The 17475-nt window shown below is 38.6% G+C and overlaps 1 protein-coding gene across 1 annotated transcript in view; it reads left to right on the top strand.

Annotated features, from left to right (window-relative positions):
- ZNF483 (zinc finger protein 483) overlaps positions 1 to 17285 on the top strand; it is a 30795-nt gene extending 13510 nt beyond the window's left edge. The window contains exon 7 of the mRNA XM_027964005.3: positions 1315 to 17285. Coding sequence (XP_027819806.2) covers positions 1315 to 2879 — 1565 coding nt within the window. The 3' untranslated portion in view covers positions 2880 to 17285. The remainder of the gene's footprint in view (positions 1 to 1314) is intronic.
- Positions 17286 to 17475: the final 190 nt, after the last annotated feature.

Here is a 17475-nt window from a genome sequence, read left to right as displayed (position 1 = left end):
GTATAGGGATGGGATCAAAAGAGTGGGCTTTGATGTCAGTCTGGGTGGCTCTAGCACTTACATGTGACCTTGGGTAAGCGAATTATATTCACTCTGTGTGATTAGTTGTCATATCTATAAACCAGGGATTATGACAGATCCTACTTCATAGGGTTATTGTGAAAATTAAGTGACATTCAAGTAAATTGCTTGGTATGGGACCTGGCATTTGGTTCAGTTCAGTTCAGTCGCTCAGTCGTGTCCGACTCTTTGCAACCCCATGAATTGCAGCACACCAGGCCTCCCTGTCCATCACCAACTCCCGGAGTTCACTCAGACTCACGTCCATCGAGTCCATGATGCCATCCAGCCATCTCATCCTCTGTCATCCCCTTCTCCTCCTGCCCCCAATCCCTCCCAGCATCAGAGTCTTTTTCCAGTGAGTCAACTCTTTGCATGAGGTGGCCAAAGTAATGGAGCTTCAGCTTTAGCATCATTCCTTCCAAAAGAAATCCCAGGGCTGATCTCCTTCAGAATGGACTGGTTGGATCTCCTTGCAGTCCAAGGGACTCTCAAGAGTCTTCTCCAACACCATAGTTCAAAATCATCAATTCTTCGGCTCTCAGCCTTCTTCACAGTCCAACTCTCACATCCATACATGACCACTGGAAAAACCATAGCCTTGACTAGACGGACCTTTGTTGGCAGAATAATGTCTCTGCTTTTGAATATGCTATCTAGGTTGCTCATAACTTTTCTTCTAAGGAGTAAGCGTCTTTTAATTTCATGGCTGCAGTCACCATCTGCAGTGATTTTGGAGCCCCCAAAAATAAAGTCTGACATTGTTTCCACTGTTTCCCCGTCTATTTCCCATGAAGTGATGGGACCGGATGCCATGATCTTAGTTTTCTGAATGTTGAGCTTTAAGCCAACTTTTTCACTCTCCTCACTTTCATCAGGAGGCTTTTAGTTCCTCTTCACTTTCTGGCATTTGGTAATTATTCAGTAAACACTTGCACTATCATATTACTATTTGGAAAGAGAATAAATTGATGTAAGGAGAGTAAGTTTGAACCTATTACAGAAATTTGAAACAAGGGTGAGAACTTGGATCTCTAACTATAAAGCACAAACCTATCATCTTCCTCAGTGTATTTCCTAAACTCTCAGTTCCCTCAGTTTCCCCATGTCACTTTTCCCTTCCCTGCTTTATGAGACTCTGAAAATTTTTCCAGGCCCTGTTTCTTACAGTTTCTGTTGTCTCTGTTCCTAGTCCCAAGTGTAGTAGCTTTCTTTATTGCAAACAAGAAATACTCTGTTTGTTATTTCTTTCAGAGTGTGAACTTGATGGTGGATTGAAGGAATCTGGTGGAAGTCAAGATGTTCTTATGGAAGAATCGACTTTGGATAAAATAATAGAAAGGTATCTAATGAGTAGCGATTGTGACTCTATGGGAGAATCCTGGAAACATGGCAGATTCGAGGATGGTTGTAGCAATAGGGAACATTCACAAGGACAAATCACACAGAAGAAAACTCATGGGAGAGGCAGTAAGGGTGAAGAATTTGACCCAGAAAGAAGTCCCTTTGGAAGTAGCTTCAAACCACCTTCGGATCTAATTAAACATCTGAGAGTCTACTTAAGGAAGAAATCTCGGAGGTACAATGAAGGCAAGAAACCCTTTAGTTTTCATTCAGACCTTGTTCCGAACCGCAAAGAACACAGTGGTGAAAAGCCAAGGAAATGTAACGAAGGCAGAAAAGCTTTAAGTCACTCTTCTTCTCGGACTGAACATCAGAAACATCAGAAAAGCCGTGGGGGGGAGAAGTCTCAGAAGTGTAGTAACTGTGGAGTAGCCTTTACTCAAAGCTCATCCCTCAGTAAGAAAAACTCCTCTATGTGTCAAAAATGTTTGAAAGATTTAGGTCAAGATACATCCATAGATAAAGACGAGGGAACTGAGACTGGAGAAGGAACCCATAAATGCAGCAAATGTGGAAAAGCCTTTGGCTATAGCGCCTCACTGACCAAGCATAGGAGGATTCACACTGGGGAGAAATCCTACATGTGCAATGAGTGTGGAAAAGCCTTCAGTGACAGCTCATCTCTCACACCACACCACCGAACTCACAGTGGAGAGAAGCCCTTCAAGTGTGATGACTGTGGGAAATCTTTTACCCTAAGCGCCCACCTCATTAAACATCAGAGAGTTCACACTGGTGAAAAACCCTATAAATGTAAAGACTGTGGGAGGCCCTTCAGTGACAGTTCATCTCTTATTCAGCATCAGCGAATTCACACTGGAGAAAAACCCTACACATGTAACAACTGTGGAAAATCCTTCAGTCACAGCTCATCCCTTTCCAAACATCAGAGAATTCATACCGGAGAGAAACCCTATAAATGTGGTGAGTGTGGGAAAGCCTTCAGACAGAATTCTTGCCTTACCCGACATCAGAGGATTCACACTGGAGAAAAACCATATTTGTGTAATGATTGTGGGATGACTTTTAGCCATTTTACATCTGTAATTTATCATCAGAGGCTTCATTCGGGAGAAAAACCCTACAAGTGTACCCAGTGTGAGAAAGCCTTCCCTACCCATTCACTCCTCAGCCGTCATCAGAGAATTCACACGGGTGTCAAGCCTTATAAATGTAAGGACTGTGGAAAATCCTTCAGTCAGAGTTCGTCTCTCAATGAACATCATCGGATTCATACTGGAGAGAAACCCTATGAATGTAACTACTGTGGGGCAACCTTTAGCCGGAGCTCAATCCTTGTAGAACACCTGAAAATTCATACTGGAAGGAGGGAGTATGAATGCAATGAGTGCGAGAAAACATTCAAAAGTAATTCTGGCCTCATCAGGCATCGGGGATTTCACTCTGCAGAATAATTCTTGGAAATATAGTAAGGTGCGGGATGTGGGTTTACACAGTTCTCCCTCATTAAAAACCTAGGGTGTAAACTACCGCCGCATTGATTAGTAGGAAATTTAGTCACAGTGGTCCCTTATTAAAAACCTGGGGTGTATACTGCCACAGCATTGATTAGTAGCTGCAGCTTTGGTGGGCTGGCAGCTAGGAAAAGTATCGTTTTGTCATTTACCCTTCTTTGCGAGGATGTCAACTTTCGGTAGAGAGTGACAAAGCGTTGGTAAAGTCTGTGGGAAGAGGGGAAACTAGCATGTGGAATAATCCTAAAAGGCCAAATGTGAATATAAAAATCAGGGGAGGGTTGCAGGGGACCCACCTTACTAACCTGTTTTTTTTCAGACTTCTTTCTCTCCTAGCTTCCCCTTCTGCCATGTAGTGTTACAGAAAGAGGACCTTACTGCAGTCAGGTAACTTGAGTTCTGTCCCAGTTTGCCAACTAACTCACTGTATAACCTTGGACAAATCATTTGACCTTTCTGAATTTTCGTTTCTTTACTGGTAAAATGAAGGAGTGGGACTAATGATTTCTGAGGTTTCTTTCACTCCCTCCCTCCCTCTCTTCCTTCTTTTTCTACCTCTGGTAACCTTGAAGCTGTGGTAATAAGTTAAAACATTTTTGATTCATTGGCATTTCCAGTTTCTCTAGTGTAATAGAAAATAACTCATTTAAACTACTGAACTTCTGGCATAGTGAGAATGCAGTATGCTTTTAAAATATTTGATGCTGGAACTGCTCAAAAGCTATGCATGGATCAAGTCAGTAGAAGTCAAACAAGTTTGCCATCAGGGAATGTCTTGATTGGACAAAGCACCCCAACCCCTGTGTTTGCTCTGGATGTTGGCCCTGAGGACTGGGAAATTAAATGGCATATTCCAGGCTGTCTCAGCCGTGAGAGTGTAACTGTCCTAGGAAAACAGACAAGGGACTGGGAGGGGGTTGGGAAACGGGTACTGAAAACAGCTATTTTGGATGGATTGTCTTTTGCAAGATAGAGTTCTATTTTTAAAAGTTTGTCTATAGCAAGTACAGTTTCCTGTAATCAGAGTGTAAACATTTTTGTGTGGCAAAGGTCACAAGCTAAGATTGGGCCCTTTGATGTGTGTTAGTTGGTCTGCATGTGTGTGTGCACATGTATAAGTAGTTGTCACCATTTAAAAATTAGGAAATTTGATACCAAAAAGAAATTTGTCTTGAAAAGTTGCTGGGCTGACAACAATGGACCCATATTTCTGTGGGGTAGTCAACTGGTTTTGGGTATCGGCTGCCACATTTAGAGGGGGAATCTGTTCTCCTTGCAAAGTTCTGTCATTCATCTAACCTGACTTGCCCCCTGTAAGAAGCTGATATTATGATCCCCTACCACCTGGAGAGTACCTATCCTAAAACCTAAAGAGATTTCGTAGTAAAATTCAGGAAAAGAATGTAAAAATGATACAGAATAAATTTTCAATCAAGTTTTCCTTTATGAAATCAGACCTGAAAGGAATAGATGTTAGTGAGTTATTCCTTAAAAATATTAGTGGTGGAATCTGAATAATAATCTTTAACTGTGAAAAAGGAACTGAAAATCCTGGGTCAGTTAGATTTGGGTCTCAAGTTGTAGGATCCAGAAGCAGCCCCAATGACCACATGGTGCAGAGTTCCTAAAGTTGAAATTTGAGGCAGCTCTTAAGAACGAAATGGGTAAACTTTCAGGTTATGGAAGTGAAGACATGCTTAACGGTCATCTGAGATTCAGCAATATTTGCTGGGATTTAATGGGTTTAGTTTGCATTGCTACCTCTGGATAATGGTTTTGGTTTCTTCCTTGTCTCCTTCCCTAGGGTAGCTCAACTATTGCTGAGTGATAAATTGGTCTGTATAGTTACTTCTAAATGGACCAGCCAGAGACATTCTAGACATGGAAGGAATATGGCTTATCAGAGTTATTCACCCCGGTTGAAATTTTTTTGTGAAAAGATGAAAATCCTGATTTCTTTTCTGGAAAGATACAATCTATAGAGAGAATTAAATATGTAAAAATCTTGAGAAGAGGCTTGTTCCAGGATGTTTACTTGTTACTTTCCCCAACATCCATAAGAGGATGCTTTATATCTGTACCAGTTGGGAGTCTGGAACATAAACCTGTTTTTTTTTAAGTAGTTTTATTGAGATATAAATTACATATTGTGGAAGTCATTCAAGTGTATAATTCAGTGAGTTTTAACAAATTCAGTGAACTGTACAGTTGGCAACATAGTCTGTTTTTAGAACATTTTAGCACCTTAATAAGATCCCTCACACCCATTTGCAGTAATCCCATTCCCACCCTGATCCCAGGTAACCAGTAACCAGTCTACTCTCTGTCTCTGTAGAGTTGCCTTTTCTGAACATTTTATATACATGTAATCATATGTGGTCTTTTTTAGTTGTTCATTAACTTGTATCTAAGTTCATCCATGTTATTTTCTAAATTCATGTGTATTGTAGCATATCAGTATTTTAATCCTTTTTATTGTCAAATAATAGCTGATTGGATGGATGTGCCATATTTTGTACATTTCACCAGTTGAACGACATGTGGGTTGTTTCCCATTTGGGGCTGTGAAAAATAATGCTGCTCTGAACATTAGCATGCAAGTCTTTGTGTGGACATAATGTTTTCACTTTTCTTAGATGCCTGAGTTGCTGGATTATATGGTAAATTTTTGTTTTAACTATTTTAAGAAGTTGCCAAGTTGTTTTCCAAAGTGACTGCATTATTTTATATTCTGGACTTCAGTGTGTGAGGGTTCCTGATGAGGTTATATCCTCACCAACCCTTGTTAATTGTTCATCTTTTAAAAACATTTTATTATAGCTAATATGGTGATTGAAGTTGTTTCTCTTTGGGGCTAATGGTATTGAGGATCTTTTCATATGTTCTTTAGCTGTTCATGTACCTTCTTTGGTGAAATATGTTGCCCACTTAAAAAATTAAGTTATTATTAACTTATAGATCTTTTTATTCTACAATAAGTCCTTTATCCAGTATGAGCTTTCTAAATACCATGTACTAGCCACAGGGCAACCTCAAATCCTCCTGTACAGCTTTTATCAAAAGCTTGGTTTCAGTAATTGCTTATATAAGATTGCCTAAGGATATTTAATCTGGCCTATTATCTAAATACTTAAATTCATTTTGGAGTTATATCAAATAGTCAAAAGGTTTTAAATGTCTTTTGATTCCTTATAGAATTTTTTTTATTAACCTGTGTTATACTTACCCATTTTACTTTAAAATGAAGAACTTGCGTTTTAAAATGTTTCCTCTTTATGAGTTTCTATTGAAGAAATTTCTTTGTAGTCTCAGGAAAAGACAAGGCTTCTCTTGTCAATGCATTCACTTTTATTTACTTATTTTAGAATTTTTTTGTAATGTGGTAAAATATATATAAAATTGACCATTTTAACTCTTCTGAGATGTATAATTTAATGGCATTAAGTATGTTCATGTTCTTTCTCACGCATCCCCACCATACATCTCTAGAACTTTTCCATCATCCCTAACTGAAATTCACTCATTAACCAGTAACTCCTCAATCTCCCCTCCCCCAAGCCCTTGGTAACTACCATTCTACTTTCTGTCTATGAATTTGACTATTCTAAACACTTCGTATTGGAGAAGGCAATGGCACCCCACTCCAGTACTCTTGCCTGGAAAATCCCATGGATGGAGGAGCCTGGTAGGCTGCAGTCCATGAGGTCGCCAAGAGTCGGACACGACTGAGCGACTTCACTTTCACTTTTCACTTTAATACATTGGAGAAGGAAATGGCAGCCCACTCCAGTGTTGTTGCTTGGGGAATCCCAGGGATGGGGGTGCCTGGTGGGCTGCCATCTGTGGGGTGGCACAGAGTCGGACACGACTGAAGTGACTTAGCAGCAAACACTTCATATAAAAGAAATCATTCAATACTGTCCCTTTGTGTCTGACTTGTTTCACTTAGCATCTTTTTAAGGTTCATGTTATAGCATGTGCCAGAATTTCATTTTTTCATTATTTTAATGCTAAATAGTATTCTTTTGTAAATAGACCACATTGTTTGCTTATGCATTCATCTTTCAGTGGTCATTTAGGTTATTGCCATCTTTTGGCTGTTAATTAACACTGCTATGAACAGTGGTTTGCAAATATTGTTTGAGTCCCTGCATTTAGTTCTTTGAGATATATATCTAGAAGTGGAATTACTGCATGGTTCATCCATGTCTTAGTGTATGACAGGATTTCCTTCCTTTTTTAAGGATGAGTAGTTTTCCATTGTATGTATATGCCACGTTTTATTTATCCATTCATCCCTCAGTACACATTTAAGTTGCTTCTACCTCTTTGACTATTGTGAATAATGCTGCAGTGAACATGGGTGTGCAGGTATGTCTATTTCCAGCCTTCTCTTTATATACAAAAGCAAGATTGCTGAATCATGATAGTTCTATTTTTAATTATTTAAGGAACTTCTCTGCTGTTTTCTATTGCAGTTGCACCCATTTCACACTCTTACCAACAGTGCTTAAAGGGTTCCTGTTTATCCACATCCTTGCAACACTTAACTATTTTCTGTATTTTGGATAGTGGCCATCCTAATGGTTGTGAGATGGTATCTTGGAGTTTAGATTTGCATTTCTCTGACGATTGGTGATGTTGAACATCTTCTTATATGCCTGTTAGACATTTGTATATCTTCTTTAGAGACATGTCTGTTCAAGTCCTTTGCCCATTTTTTAAATGAAAATTTTCATTTCCTGTTCCACTCTTTCATTGTTTTCATTGTTTTCTTTGCTATGCTGAAGTTTTGTAGGTTTGATACAGTCCATTTGACTCTTCTTGCTTTAATTGCTTGTGCTTTTGGTGTCATATCCGAGAAATCATTGCTAGACCCAGTGTTGTGAAATTTTCCCCCTGTATTTTCTTTTAGGACTTTTATAGCTTCAGATCTTATGTTTAGATCTTTAATCCATTTTGAATTAACTTTTGTCTGTGGTATAAAATAAGGGTCCATATTCATCCTTTTGTCTTTAGGTATTTGGTTTTCCAAGCACCATCTGTTTCCACATTGTGTAGTCTTTTTACCCCTGTTGAAAATCCTTTGGCCGTAAGTACTAGTGCATTTCTGGGCTCTCTATTCCATTGGTCTGTATGTCTTTATGCCGGTACCATACTGTTTCAGTTACTGGAGCTTTGTCATACACTTTGCAGTTAGGACATGTGAAAAAACCTAGCATTTTTCTTCTTTCTTAAAATTATTTTGGCTATTTGGGGGTAAAGATTCCACATGAATTTGTGGGTGGTTTCCCTTGTTTCAGTAAAAAATCACTTGGGATAGTATAAATATTTTAACATACTAAGTCTTCAGGCCCATAAATATGAGATGTATTTCCATTTATTTGTGTCAACTGTTCTTTCAGCAGTGTTTTGTAGTTTCCAGTATACAAGTCTTTTACTTCCTTGTTTAAGTTCATTCCGTAGTATTTTATTCTTTTTAATGATAGTGTAAATGGAATTGTTTTCTTAATTTCCTTTCTGGATTTTTCAGTCACTGTATAGAAATGCAACTTATTTTTAAATTTTGGTTTTATATTCTATCACTTTTGCTGTATTTGCTTATTAGTTCTAACAGTTTTTTGTGTGTGTTTGTGTGTCTGTGTGATGTTTAGAGTTTTCCACATATAGGATCACGTCATCTGTGAAAAGAGATATTATTTCTTTCTTCCTAAGTTGGATGGTTTTTATTTCTTTATTTTGCTTGATTGCTGTGGCTAGGACTCAATTACTGTATTGAGAAGTGGCTAAAGTAGGTATCCTTGTCTTACTACTAATGTTAGAGGAACAGGTTTCTCTTTTTTACCATTGAGTATGATGCTAGCTGTGATCTTTTCATTAATGAACTTTATTATATTGAGATAATTTCCTTCTATTCCCTAGTTGAGTAAATTTTCCCTTATTTCTTGCTAGATTTGCTAGATACAAAATCCTCAACGAACTGTGGGTTTTTTTTTTTTTTTTTCCTTTATGCACTTTAACTAAATCAACCCACCCACTTCTGGTCTCCAAGGTCTCTGAGAAGAAATCAGGTAGTTTCATTGAGGTTCCTTTTTATAAAATAAGTTTTTCTTCTTGCTTCTTTCAGGATTCTTTGTCTTTGGGTTTTGACAGTTTGATTATAATTTGTCTAGATTTTTGTATTTTTGTGTTTACAAGCATACCTTGGAGATATTGTGGGTTCACTTCCAGACTGCTGTAATAAAGCAAATATTGCCTAAATTGGTTCACAGGAGTTTTTAGTTTCCTGGTGCATATAAAAGTAATGTTTATACTCTACTGTAGCCTATTATTAACAATTATGTGATAACATTATGTCTAAAAAACCAATTGTGTGTGTTTAAAAAACACTTTGTTGCTAAAAAATATACATCTGAGCCTTTAGCAAATCATAATCTTTTTGCTGGTGGAGGGTCTTACCTTGTTTTTAGGTGCTGACTGATCCAGGGTAGTGGTTGTTGAGTTGGGATGGCTGGGGCCATTTCTTAAAATAAGATAGCACTGAAGTTTGCTGCGTCAGTTGACTCTCCTTTTCATGAACAGTTTCTTGGTAGTGCTTAGTCTCAGTGCTGTTTGATAACATTTTACACCGCACTAGAGCTTTCAAAATTGGAGTCAATCCTTTCAAACCTTGCTGCTGCTTTATCAAGTAACTTTATATATAGATGATATTCTAAGTTCTTTGTTGTCCTTTTATCGGTCTTCACCAGGAATAGATTCCATCTCGAGAAACCATTTTCTTTACTCATCCAGAAGAAGCAACTCCTCGTCCATTAAAGTTTTAAATTGCAGCAATTCTGCCGCATTTTGAAGATCCATCTCTGCTTCTAGTTCTCTTCTGTTTCCACCACATCTGCAGTTCCTCCACTGAAGTTTTGAGCCCCTCACGGTCACTCATGAGGGTTGAAATCAACTTCTTCCACCTGTTGTTCGTGTTGATATTTTGGCTTCGTCCCATGCATCACATGAGGGTTCCCTGGTGGCTCAGATGGTAAAGAATCTGCCTCCAGTGCGGGAGACCTGGGTTTGATCCCTGGGTCAGGATCCCCAGGAGAAGGGAACGGCAACCCACTCCAGTATTCTTACCTGGAAAATTCCATGGACAGAGGATCCTGGAAGGTGGGCTACAGTCCATGGGGATCACAATAAGTTGAACACAACTGAGTGACTAACACTTTCATTTTCATGCATAACAAATGTTCTTAGTGGCATCTGGAATAGTGAATCCTTTGCAGAAGGTTTCAGTTGACTGTACCTGGATCCATCAGAAACACCTATCTCCCATCAAGTCATCTTCTGTTAATTCCTCTGGTGTGGTGTCTATTAGCTCTTAAATTTTCCCAAGATTGTATCTTGAAACCTTTCACCGCCCACCTTTTGCCATACCCCCAGTCTCTTTCATCATTTCCTTGGTTGGCTCTGTCGTAAGTTCTATGAGGTCATGTACATCTGGACAGCAGTTTGCTCCTGCAGGAATTTATTGTTTTCGGCTTGATGGCTTTCATAGCTTTATCTTTAACAATAATGGCATCTTCAGTGGTGTAATCCTTCCAGACTGTCCTGATGCCCTCTCTGTCTAGGTTCTCTTCCATATTGCCAACGTTGCTTTCCATAGAGTACCATGTGGAATGAGCCTTAAAGATCCATATGACACCCTGCTCCAAGGGCTGAATTAGAGATGTTGTTTTCAGGGCAGGTAGACCACTTTGACTTTTCCGTTGTTGAACTCGTGGGGATCTGGGTGGCCAGAGACATTGTGCAGTATTAAAAAGAATTTTAAATCGCAGTCCTTTATTGAAAGAGTTTTTCCTGACTTCAGGAATAAAGCACCAATGCAACCAGTCCAGAAAAAGCATTCTTATTACAGCTGGTGTTTATCTTTTTCCTTCAAGACTTGGTGTTAGCAGCTTCATAGTTAAGGGCAGACTGATCATAAGCTTGACTGCATTTACATAGACAGGAGAGTTAGCCTTCTATTCCTGCCTTAAATCCTGGTGCTTGCTTCTTTTCCTTACCAAAGTGTCCTTTGTGGCATTTTTTTTTTCCAGAATAGGACACTTACTCCTGCATTAAAAAGCCTGTTTAGGCAGATACACTTTCTCAGTGATTTTTCTTAGTGGCATCTGGGAAGGTCTGCTGCCTCTTGGTTGGCAGAAGCTGTTTCTCCTGTTATCTTGACTTTTTTTTTTTTAGGCCAAATCACTTTCTAAAATTCTCAAACCATACTTTGCTGGCTTTAAACTCTCCACCTTTATCTTGCTTTGCTCTAAGTTGTCACATAATGACTTTGCCTTTTCTTGAATCATATTAGAGTCTATAGCTGTGTCTTACTTAGAGCAAGCTTGCACCCACATAAAAGCTGCATTTAAAGAATAAAATGGTATATAGTTTTAATTAACTTTTTAAACTTTATTTAGGTTGTGTTTGGTCTTAGTTGTAGCACATGGGCTCTTTGTTATGATATGTGGAATCTTAGTTCCCTGACTAAGGATTAAATCCAGGCCCCCTGTATTGGGAGCATGAAGTCTTCACCACTGGAGCACCAGGGAAGTCCCTTTTTTAAGATTAGTTTTTGTTGGAGTATAGTTGCTTTACACTGTTGTGTTAGCTTCTAAAAGGTACGTATTTTGCAAAAAGAGCAAGGTTGAGCTAATATGGCTGTGGCTTGAGAAAGATTAAAACAGATCCAGGAACACTCATTATAGGCTGTGATAGCCTAACCTATGTGATAACATCCATAGGCTTTTAGACACAATTGGCAGTGATATTTGGAATTCAAAAGAAAATGGTTACAGGTAAGACCAAAAGATCTTGGGCATTGGACTATTTGTTTTTCCTATACATACACATCTATGATAAAGTTTAGGTACAACAAAATAATAAAAGGGGTTATTACACTGTAATAAAAATTTTGTGAATGTGGCTTCTCTCACAAAATGTCTTGTAATACTGTACTCATTCTTTTCATCATGATGATGATGTTCTGACCACGTGGCTCACAGGCTCGGGTTTTGTGGTGATGAGATTAGTTTCCGGGTTGTCTCTGGCCAATCATTCTGACTCAGGGTTCTTCTGGGGGTGTGCGCATCACTCAGCCAAAATGAATTCCAGCACGAAGGATTCTGGGAGGTTGGGAGGACATTTGGACTGGCGTCTCCTGTCTCCTTTTGACCTTTACTGAATTTTTCTGCTTGGTGGTAGCTTGTTAGTATCTTGGTCTTTACCAGGACCTCCTGTTGTAAAACAGTTCATCCAGATGGTTACTGTGGGTAACATTACTACCCAGGGTGGGTAGTTTTGATTAGTGGTTCCTCTAATAAAAACGATAAAATGCCTCCTATGTAATGTAGTGTAATGAAGGACATAGGCAATGTGACAAAGCATTTAGGCTGCTATTAACCTTTGGACACTGTCAGAAGAAGGGTCATCTGCTTTGGAAGTTCTTGGATCATTGAACTATGACAATGTTGTGTGGTGGATGTCAGGAGCAGAAGATATTGATGGTTGGGGATCTCCAGCAGGGCACAGCAAGATGATGTGAGATTTCATCATGCTATTGAGAATAGCATGCAGTTTTAAAACTTATGAATTGCTTATTTCTGGAATTTTACACTTAATTTTTGGGCTGTAGTTGACAGTTATTAAACTGCACAAAGCAAAACCATGGGTAAGTGGCGTGAGTACTAAAGTGTAGGTAGCTCTGGAAATCAATTTCTCCCCTTCCTCAGAATTTTTAAAATTGTTTTAGGGTATTTCTGTGCTAGGGATCAGTCTGTGGTGAAAGCCTTAACTTTTCTCAGGTCTTTTCTGAGCCCATCTTTTCCTGGGCAGAGGCAGTGGCTTTCCAAATTCTCACATACAGGCTTTTTGTTTCCTTTTTGTTGTTAGTCGCTAAGTCATGTCTGATTCTTTGTGACCCCATGAGCTGTGGCAGAAAGTGAAGAGGAACTAAAAAGCCTCTTGATGAAAGTGAAAGTGGAGAGTGAAAAAGTTGGCTTAAAGCTCAACATTCAGAAAACTAAGATCATGGCATCCGGTCCGATCACTTCATGGGAAATAGATGGGGAAACAGTGGAAACAATGTCAGACTTTATTTTTCTGGGCTCCAAAATCACTGCAGATGGTGATTGCAGCCATGAAATTAAAAGACGCTTACTCCTTGGAAGAAAAGTTATGGCCAACCTAGATAGCATATTGAAGAGCAGAGACATTACTTTGCCAACAAAGGTTCATCTAGTCAAGGCTATGGTTTTTCCAGTGGTCATGTATGGATGTGAGAGTTGGACTGTGAAGAAAGGTGAGCGCCAAAGAACTGATGCTTTTGAGCTGTGGTGTTGGGACTCTTAGAGTCCCTTGGACTGCAAGGAGATCCAACCAGTCCATTCTGAAGGAGATCAGCCCTGGGATTTCTTTGGAAGGAATGATGGTAAAGCTGAAACTCCATTACTTTGGCCACCTCATGCAAAGAGTTGACTCATTGGAAAAGACTTTGATGCTGGGAGGGATTGGGGGCAGGAGGAGAAGGGGACGACCGAGGATGAGATGGCTGGCTGGCATCACTGACTTGAAGGACGTGAGTTTGAGTGAACTCCGGGAGTTGGTGATGGACAGGGAGGCCTAGTGTGCTGTGATTCATGGGGTCTCAAAGAGTTGGACACTACTGAGCAACTGAACTGAGCTGAACTGCAGCACACCAGGCTCCGCTCTCCTCCCTGAGTTTGCTCAAATTCATGTCTATTGTGTCAGTGATGCCATCCAACTGTCATCATCTGCTGCCCTGTTCTCTTTTTGCCTAGTATCAGGGTCTTTTCCAGTGAGTCAGCTCTTCGCATTAGGTGGCCATAGTATCAGAGCTTCAGCATCAGTCCCCAAACCGGGTGTTTTGTTGTCCATTTAAATCCCCTGGGAATCACTTTAAGGCAGTGGGGTGGGGGTGGAAGAATGGCCATTCACCTATGTATCTTATCTTTCTTTATGATCAGAAGCAATCATCCACAATCAGGACCTCAGACTCATATTTGGAGGAAAAGGTCTTTATTGCCCATCTTGGTTCCAGCAAGTCCAAGTAGGAATGTTTGGGCTGGCTGATTGTGGGGTGGTAGCTGCTACTGAAAGGCTGAAATACTCTGCTATTAGTTTCGGTTTACCAGTTAAGGTTTCCTCTGGACATTGAAATCCTTCAAACAGAGCCTTGCATTCCACAGTAGCTCACTTTAAGTACTTCTGTCAGTGCAGTTGTCTAGATAGAGATGGATTCCTGGCACTTCTTACTGCTCCATCTTCCCTGACATCACTCCCTCCATGTCTTTGATTTTTATCCTGCTCTCTGAAAGTTGTCAACTTTTATTTTCCAACTCTACTACTAAATGTTTTGAGTGTTTTGTTTCTGTTGTCATTTTTATATTTCCAAGTACATTTTTGACTCTGCTTATTTTTTTTTAAATCATACTCTGTTTCATAGGTGAAATACTCATTTCTCTGAGGATGCTAATATGGTATCTTAGTGTTACTCAGCTCCCTGCATTATCTTTCCTCTGAGTAATTTTTATCTGTTTTTCTCTTTCACCTTGGAGGCTTTCCTCAAATCTCTGGTTATCTTTTGACTATTCATATTTAAGAACAGGGCCCTAAAAAGCCACAGGGAAGGTGTTTCAGTTCCTGCAGCACACTGTCCACTAATTATAGAATGTGAGCCACATAATAATATCAGATTTTTTTCAGGCAAGGCTTTATTGGGGCTCCTGTTGCTGCAGGGGGGTTTGAGAACAAACAACAGGTTCCCTTGCTTGCTCGCTCCCCTGAGGAGGTAAGCTTCTTATATGGGGTGAGGGTAGGGGTGTCCATGGGTCAGGCCAGAGGGGTGGGTTATGTGGTTTCCCAACCCCTTAGGTAGTGTTATGTGCAGAGGGCATGCATAGCATGCTGCTTTTGCTCTGGGCTCTTCAGAAGTGGCAGATGGCTCTTTTGATCTCTTTGTATCTTTTGTCCAAAATTTGCCCTAACTGCACACTTCAGATTTTGTAGTAGCCACTTTAGAAAGGTAGGAGAAGACAGGTGAATAATATATTTTGTTTTACCCAGTATATCCATAATCTTACATTAACATATAGTCAGTATAAAAAATTATTGGTGAGCTGTTGTTCTATATTATTTTTTGCGCTGTGTCCAAAACCCATGTGTTATAGTTGTAGCATATCTTAATTCATACTCTATCCATATTAATAAAACTTAGAGTTGAAAAGTAGATGCACATAGTTCTTCCAAATGTTCTTTGTTATTAGTCTAGATATACCTAAAGTTTTTAAGTGTTAGAAAATTATTTTCCTTCAATATTTGCATCCACATTGACAAGATTCATCATCTTTTCTTAGAAGAATTGATGTGATTTTGAATAAAAGGGTATCAATTTCAAAGCAGTATGTTTAAATCAACTCTTCTGTCAATTCTGTTATTAACATCACATTCAATTAAGTATTACATAGCTGGAAACAAAATTAAATTTATCAGTATCAACCGTTCTTCACATATTTTCTTACGTTTTGCAGCCAAATTATACAGTGCTGTTGATTACTTTGAAAATCTGCAGGTTGACTCATACTAGAAAAGTGTGTAAAGTCATTATTTTTTGTTTATATTATGAAATGTTTCAATTTTAACTAATTTTTCTCATCCAAGTAGGTCACACGTTTTTCCCATTCTAAGGAGCTTGAAATTTAGCTCATTCATATTTAGTGTGATCCTGCCACTTTTTGTCATTGATTATTGAATATTTTGCAGGCATTCCTTTTCATTCAAGAAGATCTTAAATTGAAATTCCCAGTAGAGGAATTTTTGTAAAATTCTTTTATAACTCAACCAAGGAACATTGGTAAAGAACACAAAATCATTAAAACATTATTTTCAACATTTTCATAAACTAGCAGTGATTATATCATTTCACATATGTACTGAAGAATTTTAACATCTATTCATGACTCCTGAAGTCTGCTTTGGAAAACTGAACAGATATTTTCAGTAGCTATCATATAGTGAAACAAAGCAGTGAGCGGAAATACTATTCTCTTGCTTTAGAATTCCAATATATTTATCTTTGGACCTAACATAATTTCAGTCTTGTCTTTATGAAAGAAACTAATTTTTCTGTCTCTTGCTGAAATTTTTCTTTTGTCAGGTTTAAAATGTCAAAAAACATGTCATGAGTTTGAGTTTTTAGGCAATGAATTGACATTTCTTTGTAAATTTGGATGATGAGACAGAATGTACTCAAAGTTTTCAATTGGCGGTGTCTTATATTACACACCTAAAGCTAAGTACTTGAAAGTTTTCTAATTTTGAACCAATTGATCTTGGATATTATGAGAAGCTTCTTGTATTCTAGGAGCAAAATTAATTAAAGGGTTAGTTAAAAATGTCAATTTCTACGTGTCCTTTTAAGTCTTCCTCATAATTTCCTAGTTAGATTATCATAACTAAAATGGTGATTTCTTCTGTCTTCTCTCCATCTGAGATTTGTGTGTGTGTGCACACGCGTGTGCACGAGTATTCAAACCATTTTATAGTTGGCCAAGTATAAGCTCAAAATCCTGTTAAAAATTGTTTTATTGTTTTGATGGTAATGTAATTTTTGTTTCATAAGACTTCATGGATTTTTCATTTACTATTAGGAAAATACTTATTACTAGAGCGTTACTAAAAAATGGCATAACTATTAGCTGCTGTCGTATGTAGTATCTACTGTACTGAACACTTGTGTACAACAAACAGCCTTCTCATTTTGCTGTGCCTGCAGTGAGTTGCAATTGCTGCTCATCCTTGAATGTGCTCTGTACCTTCTTGCACTCCGGTTTTCTTTGCTGTACTAGTTGTGGTACTAGCTTCTGTATTGCACTGAATTCTGCCTCAGTAATATGCCTTCATTAAAATTAAATATTTTTCCATGTTTTTTAATCTAGGAAATAATTTTATTATATTGCAATGAAAATAATAACTATCTCAGTGTATGACTATGGTTTACATATAGGTGTCGCTGTAACTTGTGCTGTATGCATAGGTGTTCTCTCACTTGTACTATCTGCATAAAATATCCAAGTAAACACTTTTGTGATGTTACTTCAGTGCATAGAAAAAAATCATCTGTACTGAGTCAAGTCTGTTGATATTAGATTGGTGGAGTGTTTATCTGTGATACTAGACATTATGCACGTTCCTATACAAACGTTACCGTACAACAGCAATGTCCTATGCTGTGCAACAGTCGAAGTGAATTGTAGTTCTCCCAAAACAATAAAGTTGTGTTTAATGGAAAAATATTCACTCTGCCTCAGTTTTTTAAACCTTGAAATATGGCACTGTGCATATTTCAGGAACACAGTGGCCTTCAGTGGCTACCACACTGAATAGTACAGAGTTGGAGAACGCAGTGCTCACCATGCAGAGCCCAACAGATCAGAGTGATGTAACTCAGTACAAGTTTATTTCCCAGTCAGGCCTCAACAGT

This window comes from Ovis aries, chromosome 2 (assembly GCF_016772045.2).
Source record: "Ovis aries strain OAR_USU_Benz2616 breed Rambouillet chromosome 2, ARS-UI_Ramb_v3.0, whole genome shotgun sequence".
NCBI classification, from domain to species: Eukaryota; Metazoa; Chordata; class Mammalia; order Artiodactyla; family Bovidae; genus Ovis; species Ovis aries.
Note: the sequence above shows the minus strand (reverse complement) of the source record. Positions and strands in the feature narration are given on the sequence as shown.